The sequence below is a fragment of the Scyliorhinus canicula genome, chromosome 4 (genome assembly GCF_902713615.1).
Source record: "Scyliorhinus canicula chromosome 4, sScyCan1.1, whole genome shotgun sequence".
NCBI lineage: Eukaryota > Metazoa > Chordata > Chondrichthyes > Carcharhiniformes > Scyliorhinidae > Scyliorhinus > Scyliorhinus canicula.
The window spans coordinates 135104285-135117283 of NC_052149.1; the positions used below are offsets into that span (position 1 = coordinate 135104285).

Consider the following 12999-nt stretch of genomic DNA (forward strand, 5'->3'; position numbering starts at 1 on the left):
CAGGATTTTAACCCAGTGACCATGAAGTAACAGTGATATATTTTAAAGTCAGGATGGTGTGTGGCTGGAGGAGAGATTCCAGGAGATGGTGTTCCCATGAGCCTGCTGCACTTGGCTTTCGAGATGGTGGAGGTTGCGGGTTTCAAATGTTCTGTTTAAGGAGCCTTGGTGAGTTCCTGTAGTGCAGTGTAGATGGTACACAACGCATTGGTGGTGGAGGGAGTGAATGAGGGAATGGAAGGGGTGCCAATCAAGTAGGCTGCTTTGTCCTGGGTGATGTTGAGTTTCTTGAGTGGGATTAGAGCTGCACTCATCAGGCAAGTGGAGAGTTTTCCACTACACCCCTGACTTGTGCCTTATAGATGGTGGACAGGCTTTGGGGAGTCAGGAAGTGAGTTACTCTCCACATAATTCTCAGTTTCTGACCTGGTCTTGTAGCTACAGATTTATATGGCTGGTCGAATTCAATTTCTGGTCAATGGTATTATGGGCCAGGGTTCAGAAACTCCAAAGTGTACTCTGAAGTTCATCTGACCTACAACTTTTATGTTGAATTTGGCTAGGATGAGCGCAAAAGCATTCACTGCAGGTGTGATTCATCAGACTTCCTGGACACTTTAATCAAAACAAGGTTTATTCTAAGAATGTAGTTAACATATGTATATATAAACACAGCAAGAATTTTTATCAATTACAAACATAAAGACGCCATACAGCTACAGTAATCTATGTATACAACACTGAATGAATTCCCCCTCAGCTCTTCCAATTAAACAACAGAATTCAATTAAACCAAAACCCCTTTTCAAGGGCGTGGCTCAGCACACTGTATTCTCACTTGAATGGGACTGGTCCTTTTCCGGAAATTCTGATCCAGTTCCAACCAGCAGATTCAAACTCCCAAACTTCCCGTACCAGCCTCCCTGGACAGGCGCCGGAATGTGGCGACTAGGGGCTTTTCACAGTAACTTCATTGAAGCCTACTCGTGACAATAAGCGATTTTCAAACTCCTTCTGGAAAGCAACTATATCTTTAAAGTTAGCCACAACCAATGAGCTTTTTAATGGAACAGCTTTTAAAATGAGAAACAGGGAAAACACTTCTTTCTCTTTCTGCAGTCCAAAGCAGTCAAACTGAAACCTAAAAGAAACCCTCTCACCTGACAGCCACAGCTGTCACAAGTCACATGTGCTGCAAGTCACATGATAAGAGACTAAACCTTTCTTAAAGGGACACTTACATGACAATGGTAACCACCCCCCCCCCAAGATGTTGGTAGTGGGGGGTGTAGTGATGATAATGCCATTGAATGTCATGGTGCGAATGGTTAGATTATCTCATGTTGAAGTGGTGATTGCCTGGCATTTATCAGCCTGAGCCTGAATACTGTCCATATCTTGCTGCATATGGACATTGATCACTGCCATGTTTATTCTCTCTCTATTTTAGATGTAGTATGTTCAGATTACTCCCTGTGAAATTTTACAGGCACATTTCAGGGACGGTGATCAGCTCTTCAGAAAGTAACGACTGGTTCATTAGCCAGAAAGATCATTTCTTCGGCTTTGATTGCCTGAGGGGATCAGAGGGGAACGTCTCAGATTTTGTTCCTAGTTATTGGCCAACTTTTAAAATCTATTTTTTAGCCTCTCTCTGAAGAACACATGGACTCCGGTAAGGGAAAGTGGATATTCCGATCACAGTTGTAAAGGACAGGCTGGGTGAACCAGAGGTTCTTCCTCCACTATATGTATGTGAGCCACCTCTGGGTCCATGAAGAAATTACACCCTAACCGTGTTGAAAAAATAATTAGCAATCAGGCCCAGTTGTTAGTATTAATTCAAAGTCCAATCTTCTGAGGAGAAAATAGAATCATAGAATTTACAATGCAGAAGGAAGCCATTCGGCCCATCCAGTCTGGAAAGAGCACCCCACTTAAACCCACACCTCCACTCTATCCCCGTAACCCCACCTAACCTTTTTGGACATGAAGGACAATTTAGCATGACCAATTCACCTAACCTGAACATCTTTGGACTGTGGGAGCAAACCGGAGCACCCGGAGGAAACCCACGCAGACACGGGGAGAACGTGCAAACTCCACACAGACAGTGATCCAAGACAGAAATCGAACATAGAACATAGAACATAGAACATAGAACAGTACAGCACAGAACAGGCCCTTCGGCCCTCGATGTTGTGCCGAGCAATGATCACCCTACTCAAACCCACGTATCCACCCTATACCCGTAACCCAACAACCCCCCCCCCCCCTTAACCTTACTTTTAAGGACACTACGGGCAATTTAGCATGGCCAATCCACCTAACCCGCACATCTTTGGACTGTGGGAGGAAACCGGAGCGCCCGGAGGAAACCCACGCACACACGGGGAGGACGTGCAGACTCCGCACAGACAGTGACCCAGCCGGGAACCGAACCTGGGACCCTGGAGCTGTGAAGCATTTATGCTAACCACCATGCTACCGTGCTGCCCCTGAACCTTGGACCCTGGAGCTGTGAAATAGCAGTGCTAACCACTGCCAAATAGGTGCAACTCCATTATTTTGCATGGGCCCAAAGCCATGTTTTTCTAGTAACAAGAGGAACTTTCATTGGCAGGTTCCAGTAAATTTACTGCTTAATGTTGAAAATGTCAGTCCGGCAATATAATAGTCAAATAGAAAGAATGTGGTGTACAAGTGTGGTTGCTACACTCCAAGGTTGATAGGGTTGTGAAGAAGGCCTATGGTGTGTTGGCCTTTATTGGTAGAGGGATTGAGTTCCGGAGCCATGAGGTCATGTTGCAGCTGTACAAAACTCTGGTATTGCGTACAGTTCTGGTCGCCTCATTATAGGAAGGACGTGGAAGCTTTGGAACGGGTGCAGAGGAGATTTACCAGGATGTTGCCTGGTATGGAGGGAAAATCTTATGAGGAAAGGCTGATGGACTTGAGGTTGTTTTCGTTAGAGAGAAGAAGGTTAAGAGGTGACTTAATAGAGGCATACAAAATGATCAGAGGGTTAGATAGGGTGGACAGATGGAGGTGGCTAGCACGAGGGGACATAGCCATAAATTGAGGGGTAATAGATATAGGTCAGAGATCAGAGGTAGGTTTTTTACGCAAAGAGTGGTGAGGCCGTGGAATGCCCTACCTGCAACAGTAGTGAACTCGCCAACATTGAGGGCATTTAAAAGTTTATTGGATAAGCATATGGATGATAATGGCATAGTGTAGGTTAGATGGCCTTTAGTTTTTGACTTCCCATGTCGGTGCAACATCGTGGGCCAAAGGGCCTGTACTGCGCTGTATCGTTCTGAAGGTGAAATTTACTATTTGACTGAGAAAACAAGTCTGCATTAAACCCCCATGAAATAACAATTCTGAAAGCTACCAGTGATGCCCTGGGAACACGAAAAAGAAACCAATCATCAACGGCGACCTAATAGAAGTCTACAAAATGATGAGGGGCATGGACAGAGTGGATAGTCAGAAGATAAAAGCAAATTACTGTGGATGCTGGAATCTGAAACCAAAGAGAAAATGCTGAAAAATCTCAGCAGGTCTGGCAGCATCTGTAGGGACAGAATAGAGCTAACGTTTTGAGTCCAGATGACCCTTTGTCAAAGCATGTGACAAAGTGGCGGTGGGATAGTCAGAAGATGTTCTCCAGGGTGGAAGAGTCAATTACTAGGGGACATAGGTTTAAAGTGCAAGGGGCAAAGTTTAGAGCAGATGTGCGGGGCAAGTTTTTTACACAAAACTTTGGAGTAGGTGGTGGAAGAAGGTACAATAGTGATGTTTAAGGGGCATCTTGACAAATACATGAATAGGATGGGAATAGAGGGATACGGATCTGGGACGTGTCGAAGGTTTTTGGTTGGACGGGCAGCATGATCGGTGCAGGCTTGGAGGGCCGAAGGGCCTGTTCCTGTGCTGTACTTTTCTTTGTTCTTTTGTAGGAACTGCTACATGACAGGCCATCTTTAGAAACATAGAAAATCTACCAGGTTGCAACATTGGGAGGTTTGAACATAACAACTTGAGATACACAGATAAGACTGCATTGATTGCAGAGTTAGAAGAGACTCTCCAGGAAATTGTAAACAAACTGAAAGCAGGGAGGGAGGAACATGGATTAAGAATGAATGTGAAGACAACCAAGACATTGGAGACAAGCAGAGACCTGACATCACTGAACAAGCTCTGGAACAAGATGTAGCGGTTCACATACCTTGGGTAGAGTATCACCGACAGTGGGGGGATAGAATGGTGGTGGGAATTGAAGAAAATTTGTGATAGCCAAGACCTGCTTTTTCAGGATGAAGGATGTATTGACATCAAAGGAATTTAACCTGAATCTTAGAAAAAGAGCGCTAAGGTATTATATGTTTGCCATCTAGGTTACATGCCTCTGAGATATGGACAACAAACATAAAGGCTATTGATAAGCTGAATGCTGCTTCAATTATGGTTTTATGGCTTGTCTAGTCATAGTTATATGGTTGGTCCAGTTATGATTGGTTCAGTTATGTTTACACAGTTAGTCCATTTATCGTTATATGGTTGGTCCAGTTATGGTTATATGGTTGGTATAGTTATGGTTATATGGTGGGTCCAGTTATGGTTATATGGTCGGTCCAATTATGGTTATATGGTCAGTCCAGTAATGGTTATATGGTCGGTCCAGTTATGGTTATATGGTCGGTCCAGTTATGGTTATATGGTCGGTCCAGTTATGGTTATATGGTCGGTCCAGTTATGGTTATATGGTTGGTCCAGTTATGGTTATATGGTCGGTCCAATTATGGTTATATGGTTGGTCCAGTTATGGTTATATGGTTGGTCCAGTTATGGTTATATGGTTGGTCCAGTTATGGTTATATGGTCGGTCCTGTTATGGTTGGTCCAGTCATGGTTATCTGGTTGGTTCAGTTATGGTTATATAGTTGGTCTAGTTATGTTATATGGTCGGTCCTGTTATGGTTGGTCCAGTGATGGTTATATGGTTAGTCCAGTTATGGTTATATAGTTGCCCGAGTTGTGTTTCTGGTCAATGATCCCTAGGATTCTGATCAAAGTGATAGGTTCCGGGTTTCATGAGAAGATGTTAGATCCCAGAGAGTTAAGGAGCTTGATGCTAAGTTCCAGAAGAGAAGTTATTAAAACATTAATGATAACATCATGAAGGATTGTGTTCTGGAAATATTTACAAGAAACAGCAGCTGACATTTATATAGCATCTTCAATGTTGTAAAACATCACAAACAGCTACACGGGAATGTTACCAAATAAAATTTAACAATGAGCCATTGGTGAAATTACGAAACAGACAAATACAAGTATGAGAATTTTAAAGTTGAGGAGTTTTTCGGAGTGGTGATGTGGACCAATCAGAGAATCCCTACAGTGCAGAAGGAGATCATTCGGCCCATCGAGTCTGCATTGACCCTCTGAAAAAGCACCCTACCTCGGAACCCACCCAATTACTCCGAACCTGCACATCTTTGGGACTGTGGGAGGAAACCGGACCACCCAGGGGAAACCCACACAGATGCGGGGAGAACGCTGAGGACAGGGGCAAAGGGTGATCAGAGCTGGATATGAATTAGATATGTGAAGCAGAAATTTAATGAGCTGAATTTACAAAAGGTACAAAGTGGGAAGCCAGCATGAAGGGTGTAGAAATAGGTCCCTAACAGAAGGTGTACAAACCCGCAGACATGTAACCCCTTGTTGGCAGCAGAGGTGTGGAAATTTCCTCCTTTGGGTTTGCAGGTAGTGAGGCAGTGTTAGAATGGTCAATTCTAGAAATAATAAAGGCAGGACTGAGGATTTCTGTCGCAGATTAACATATTTAACTCCATAATTAGAATTAATTTATGGCTGTGAAATTATCTAAAATTCGCTAATCACATTTTCTATTTTTTCTTAGATAAACGATCAACATTAAAATCAGCTAACCACCCGCCTATCCCCCCTCAGCGTCCTGGGTCAGTGCCAATTGTACCAGCTGGAAACAAGGGCAATATTGTAAGTGTCAATTGGCAGAAGGGTTGAGTGCCTCATTAACTCGTCTTTATCCCTTGTACTTCGAGTGACTGCATACCCTGTGAAAGCACTCAGAATGAGCCATCTACTCAGATTCATTTTCAATCCTCCTGAGTAGAGTTAGTCGAATATTGTTCAACCTTTTCTCTTTCCTGGGCTTTTTCTGACAACAACCATGTATCCCTTTAAAATAGATATCTCCTCACAGTCTGTCAGCAGGTGATGGTGTTGTCACTTATTGATACAAAATGGCAATTGGATTCTGACAACATCAGCATTTAAGACGGTGGATGGGGTGTCAATTAAGTGACTTGCTTTGTCCTGGATGGTGTTGAGCTTCCTGACTATTGTTGGAACTGCACTCATCCAGGCAAGTGGAGAGTGTTCCATCACACTCCTGACTTGTGCCTCTCTCATTTCAACACTTCACGAAGTTTGCAAGTTAGTGTTTCAGCGCCTTGCTTGGGGGAAGAGCTGCAGTCTGAATGTCAACACTCAATTTATTAATTTGATGGAAGAAAACTCGCAATCACCTTGAACTACACCCAATGATCAATCTAAATTCCTGTGAAGCAAGATGGCTCACCAGTAATGCTCATCCCATACTCTTATACCTCAGCCCTGTCCATTGAGACTGTAATTCCATTGTCCCTAACTCTGTAAAATTTAATAATGTTACTCTGAGAGATTCAATTAATGGTGTGAGGAAAATGGAAATGTTGTATTGGGGAGATAAGTGCAGCCCCCGAGTGCAGTCTGTATTTAACGTTGCACAATTTGAACCTGAACATGGTTAGCAGTACACTTTGGAGGGAACTTTGCCTTGGATTAACTTGTGTCACACTTGAGGTGTAAGTGCTTCCCATCCACTTTGACTTTTGGATTTAGTGCATTGGTTGAGCGCCCATTCAGCTGCCGAGGAGACCACCCCATATCCTCTCACCTCAACACCTGCAAGGACCCCAACTTCTCTGTGATGTGATACTCCAACCTCATTGATATTAACCGGATGGGTTGGTGGGTCTCTCCTTCCCCTTCACCTGTGAAATTGGGTGAAGTATGCCCCATCTGTCGCCCCCGACCATTTCGACCTGAAATGGGTCATAGTTACTTCTCAGCACCCCTATCTCCATATTTAAAAGACTAACTCCCAAATCAGGCAGCTGCTTTGGACACCTAATGATGGTCACCTCTCAAGATGGTGCTGGCTCCATTGTCAACAGTAATAGGCAGGAATGGGTCTGACCCCAAATTTCATTAGCACCAGATGAGTCACAATGAAAATCGATCCTTCTGATTGTAATGTTAGAGTCAGCAAATAAAAAATGATTAATTCTTCAGGAGCTGGATAAGTTCAGAAATCCACCAATCTCACACATAGTCTATGTTCAATTAGTTCCATTCTGTAGAATCAAGCTTCTATGAATGAAACATTCACGTTAAAATTGGTGCCGATCAATGAGGAACAAGTAATCCATCTTTATTGATGTAATGTGCTCTTTTTCAGTCAAACTTGTTCTCCAATATGTCAGTCAATGAGGACCCAGGTCCCAGCAAAGATCGAGGCTTCTCAGCACCTGGTTACAGAGGTACTTTGGAACTAATCAAGCATTCCACATGTTTCTACATTCAATTTCTTTTAACTGATCTTGCATCATTTGCTAGTCATTGTCGGTCTCCTCCAGGTCTGTCAGGATAAACATTGTGGATTTAATGTCTGGGAGTTGGGTTACAATCTGAGTTTCTGTGATCTTTTGTGCTAGTTTGAAAACATATCGTACTGGAGGTTATTGCAGGACACCAGTCGGCCAGGCCCGGCCCCGGACCCAGTGCCCCATAACCCTGAAATGCCCCATCAGTTATGAACCTGATGTGTTGCTCAGACTTGGTGAAGAGGGCATCTGTCACCTAAATGATGTATTGGTTGGTAGTCACTTGTGAAATGCTGTGGAGGTCTGCACAGGTATCTGTGACCATCTGCCTAGAGAGTTGCATTCACCTTCTGCACGGGTGCTCAGTCATATCCAGGGATATCTTCACCTCTGCTTATTGATCCTGTGGTCAACACCGTGTTTCTTTCTCCTTCATATGACTTGTCCCTCTCTGCTGGCCTCTTGACGCCGTTGCACTGCCCACCCTGTGCAAGCTGCTGCCACCGCAATCTCTAATGGCTTTGATTTCTGAGGGTGCAACACCCATTTCTAGCCGCACCATTCATGGTGCTCAGGTGGAATCCAAACCACTGTGCCAACAGCTCTGATGCCCATGTGATAACCCTGAACTGGCAAACTTCTTTTTTTTTGATAAATATTTTTATTCTCCTCCTTTTTCACATTTACTTCCAAATTTACACCCACCAACAAACAATAAGCAGAAACAAATACAATGTCAATCCCTTTATAAACAACAACAATCACATCCTCCCACCAAAGCCCCAAACAGCAGCCTGCATGTTAACAAAAAGGATTCCGGAATCACCCATAGTCACGATTAACATGTATAGTCCCCAACCCTCCCAAACATCCCACCCCTCGCCGAGTGTTCGATGTAATCCAATTCTTGAAAGTGCATAATGAATAATGCCCATGAATTGTAGAACCCCTCCATCCTTCCCCTCAGTTCAAACTTAACCTTCTCAAGAGTTAAGAATTTCAGCAGATCCCTCCGCCACGCCAGGGCATAGGGTGGAGAGGTTGATCTCCACCCAACAGGATCTGCCTGCGGGTGATCAACGAGGTGAAGGCTACAACATCTGCCTCCATGCCCGCTTCCAACCCCGGCTAGTCCGAAATCCTGAATATGGCCTCCCGAGGGCCTGGGTCCAGTTTTACGTGCACCACCTTAGAGATTACACTAGGTGTTTGGCAAACTTCTTAATTCTGACTGCTCCGCTGACTAGTGATTGCCGCTTTAAGTTTTACCTCAAGGGGAAAAGCCCTTCCACCTGTGTTCATCATGAACACCCACCTTCGCAAACCTTTCTGCCTCTTATGTCTCACCCCAAACCAGTCCATGCCTGACTTGAGATGCTTTAAGATAGGTAGGTTCCTAAACATCAGCTGTCTCCAGCAAATTCCATAAAACGTTCGGGAGATAAACTTTGAACAAGCACTTAACGATCTTAAATTGCCCTCGCCGGGAATGGAGGTGGGTTTGCAGACCCATATCCCCCGCCCCCTTGTGAATATTTATGATCACAAGGCATCTTCCCTGACTGATGATTTGGTGATGTGTAATGAGGCAGACTTGATTAGGGAACTTAAGGTGAAGGAACCCTTAGGAAGAAGTGACCACAAAATGATAGAATTTACCCTGCAGTTTGAGAGGGAGAAGCTGCAATCAGATGTAACGGTATTACAATCCTGCAGAATGTTTGAGGTGAGGGACGCCGTCAGTGTCCCTGCTGATTTCATCTGTGGGAAGTGCACCCAACTCCAGCTCCTCAAAAACCGTGTTAGGGACCTGGAGCTTGAGCTGGATGAACTTCGGATCATTCGGGAGGCAGAGGGGGGTCATAGATAGGAGCTTCAGGGAAGTAGTTACACCAAAGACTGGAGATAGATGGGTAACTGTAAGAGGGACAGGGAAGCAGCAGTCAGTGCAGGGACCCCCTGCGGTCGTTCCCCTGAGTAACAAGTATACCGTTTTGGATACTTGTGGGGGGGACGACTTACCAGGGGTAAGCCATGGGGTACAGGCCTCTGGCACGGAGTCTGTCCCTGTTGCTCAGAAGGGAAGGGGGGAAAGGAGTAGAACATTAGTAATTGGGGACTCAATAGTCAGGGGCACTGATAGGAGATTTTGTGGGAGCGAGAGAGACTCACGTTTGGTATGTTGCCTCCCAGGTGCAAGGGTACGTGATGTCTCGGATCGTGTTTTCCGGGTCCTTAAGGGGGAGGGGGAGCAGCCCTAAGTCGTAGTCCACATTGGCACTAACGACATAGGTAGGAAAGGGGACAAGGATGTCAGGCAGGCCTTTAGGGAGCTAGGATGGAAGCTCAGAGCGAGAACAAACAGAGTTGTTATCTCTGGGTTGTTGCCCGTGCCACGTGATAGTGAGATGAGGAATAGGGAGAGAGAGCAATTAAACACGTGGCTACAGGGATGGTGCAGGCGGGAGGGATTCAGATTTCTGGATAACTGGGGCTCTTTCTGGGGAAGGTGGGACCTCTATAGACAGGATGGTCTACATCTGAACCTGAGGGGCACCAATATCCTGGGGGGGAGATTTGTTAGTGCTCTTTGGGGGGGTTTAAACTAATTCAGCAGGGGCATGGGAACCTGGATTGTAGTTTTGGGGTACGGGAGATTGAGAGTACAGAGGTCAGGAGCACAGATTTGACTTCGCAGGAGGGTGCCAGTGTTCAGGTAGGTGGTTTGAAGTGTGTCTACTTCAATGCCAGGAGTATGCGAAATAAGGTAGGGGAACTGGCAGCATGGGTTGGTACCTGGGACTTCGATGTTGTGGCCATTTCAGAGACATGGATAGAGCAGGGACAGGAATGGTTGTTGCAGGTTCCGGGGTTTAGGTGTTTTAGTAAGCTCAGAAAAGGGGGCAAAAGAGGGGGAGGTGTGGCACTGCTAGTCAAGGACAGTATTACGGTGGCGGAAAGGATGCTAGATGGGGACTCTTCTTCCGAGGTAGTATGGGCTGAGGTTAGAAACAGGAAAGGAGAGGTCACCCTGTTGGGAGTTTTCTATAGGCCACCTAATAGTTCTAGGGATGTAGAGGAAAGGATGGCAAAGATGATTCTGGAAAAGAGCGAAAGTAACAGGGAGTTGTTATGGGAGACTTTAACTTTCCAAATATTGACTGGAAAAGATATAGTTCGAGTACATTAGATGGGTCGTTCTTTGTACAATGTGTGCAGGAGGGTTTCCTGACACAATATGTTGACAGGCCAACAAGAGGCGAGGCCACATTGGATTTGGTTTTGGGTAATGAACCAGGCCAGGTGTTAGATCTGGAGGTAGGTGAGCACTTTGGAAACAGTGACCACAATTCGGTGACCTTTACGTTAGTGATGGAAAGGGATAAGTATACCCCGCAGGGCAAGAGTTATAGCTGGGGGAAGGGCAATTATGATGCCATTACACATGACTTAGGATGTGTAGGTTGGAGAAGTAGGCTGCAAGGGTTGGGCACACTGGATATGTGGAGCTTGTTCAAGGAACAGCTATTGCATGTTCTTGATAAGTACGTACCAGTCAGGCAGGGAGGAAGGGGTCGAGCGAGGGAACCGTGGTTTACCAAAGAAGTGGAATCTCTTGTTAAGAGGAAGAGGGAGGCCTATGTGAAGATGAGGCGTGAAGTTTCAGTTGGGGCGCTTGATAGTTACAAGGAAGCGAGGAAGGATCTAAAGAGAGAGCTAAGACGAGCAAGGAGGGGACATGAGAAGTCCTTGGCAGGTAGGATCAAGGAAAACCCAAAAGCTTTCTATAGGTATGTCAGGAATAAAAGAATGACTAGGGTAAGAGTAGGGCCAGTCAAGGACAGTGGTGGGAAGTTGTGTGTGGAGGCTGAGGAGATAAGCGAGATACTAAATGAATACTTTTCGTCAGTATTCACTCAGGAAAAAGATAATATTGTGGAGGAGAATGCTGAGACCCAGGCTATTAGAATAGATGGCATTGAGGTGCGTAGGGAAGAAGTGTTGGCAATTCTGGACAAGGTGAAAATAGATAAGTCCCCGGGGCCTGATGGGATTTATCCTAGGATTCTCTGGGAAGCCAGGGAAGAGATTGCTGAGCCTTTGGCTTTGATTTTTATGTCATCATTGGCTACAGGAATAGTGCCAGAGGACTGGAGGATAGCAAATGTGGTCCCTTTGTTCAAGAAGGGGAGTAGAGATAACCCCGGTAACTATAGGCCGGTGAGCCTAACGTCTGTGGTGGGTAAAGTCTTGGAGAGGATTATAAAAGATACGATTTATAATCATCTGGATCGGAATAATATGATTAGGGATAGTCAGCATGGTTTTGTGAAGGGTAGGTCATGCCTCACAAACCTTATCGAGTTCTTTGAGAAGGTGACTGAACAGGTAGACGAGGGTAGAGCAGTTGATGTGGTGTATATGGATTTCAGTAAAGCGTTTGATAAGGTTCCCCACTGTCGGCTATTGCAGAAAATACGGAGGCTGGGGATTGAGGGTGATTTAGAGATGTGGATCAGAAATTGGCTAGTTGAAAGAAGACAGAGAGTGGTAGTTGATGGGAAATGTTCAGAATGGAGTTCAGTTACGAGTGGCGTACCACAAGGATCTGTTCTGGGGCCGTTGCTGTTTGTCATTTTTATAAATGACCTAGAGGAGGGCGCAGAAGGATGGGTGAGTAAATTTGCAGATGACACTAAAGTCGGTGGAGTTGTAGACAGTGCGGAAGGATGTTGCAGGTTACAGAGGGACATAGATAAGCTGCAGAGCTGGGCTGAGAGGTGGCAAATGGAGTTTAATGTGGAGAAGTGTGAGGTGATTCACTTTGGAAAGAATAACAGGAATGCGGAATATTTGGCTAATGGTAAAATTCTTGGTAGTGTGGATGAGCAGAGGGATCTCGGTGTCCATGTACATAGATCCCTGAAAGTTGCCACCCAGGTTGATAGGGTTGTGAAGAAGGCCTATGGTGTGTTGGCCTTTATTGGTAGAGGGATTGAGTTCCGGAGCCATGAGGTTATGTTGCAGTTGTACAAAACTCTAGTACGGCCGCATTTGGAGTATTGCGTACAGTTCTGGTCGCCTCATTATAGGAAGGACGTGGAAGCTTTGGAACGGGTGCAGAGGAGATTTACCAGGATGTTGCCTGGTATGGAGGGAAAATCTTATGAGGAAAGGCTGATGGACTTGAGGTTGTTTTCGTTAGAGAGAAGAAGGTTAAGAGGTGACTTAATAGAGGCATACAAAATGATCAGAGGGTTAGATAGGGTGGACAGCGAGAGCCTTCTCCCGC

At 45.2% G+C, this 12999-nt stretch overlaps 1 protein-coding gene across 1 annotated transcript in view; it reads left to right on the top strand.

Moving 5' to 3' along the window:
* The window catches only part of LOC119965024 (lymphocyte cytosolic protein 2-like), a 220454-nt gene that overhangs the window by 129113 nt on the left and 78342 nt on the right, over positions 1 to 12999 (top strand). The window contains exons 8-9 of the mRNA XM_038795232.1: positions 5939 to 6036; positions 7562 to 7643. Of these exons, the coding sequence (XP_038651160.1) occupies positions 5939 to 6036; positions 7562 to 7643 (180 nt within the window). The remainder of the gene's footprint in view (positions 1 to 5938; positions 6037 to 7561; positions 7644 to 12999) is intronic.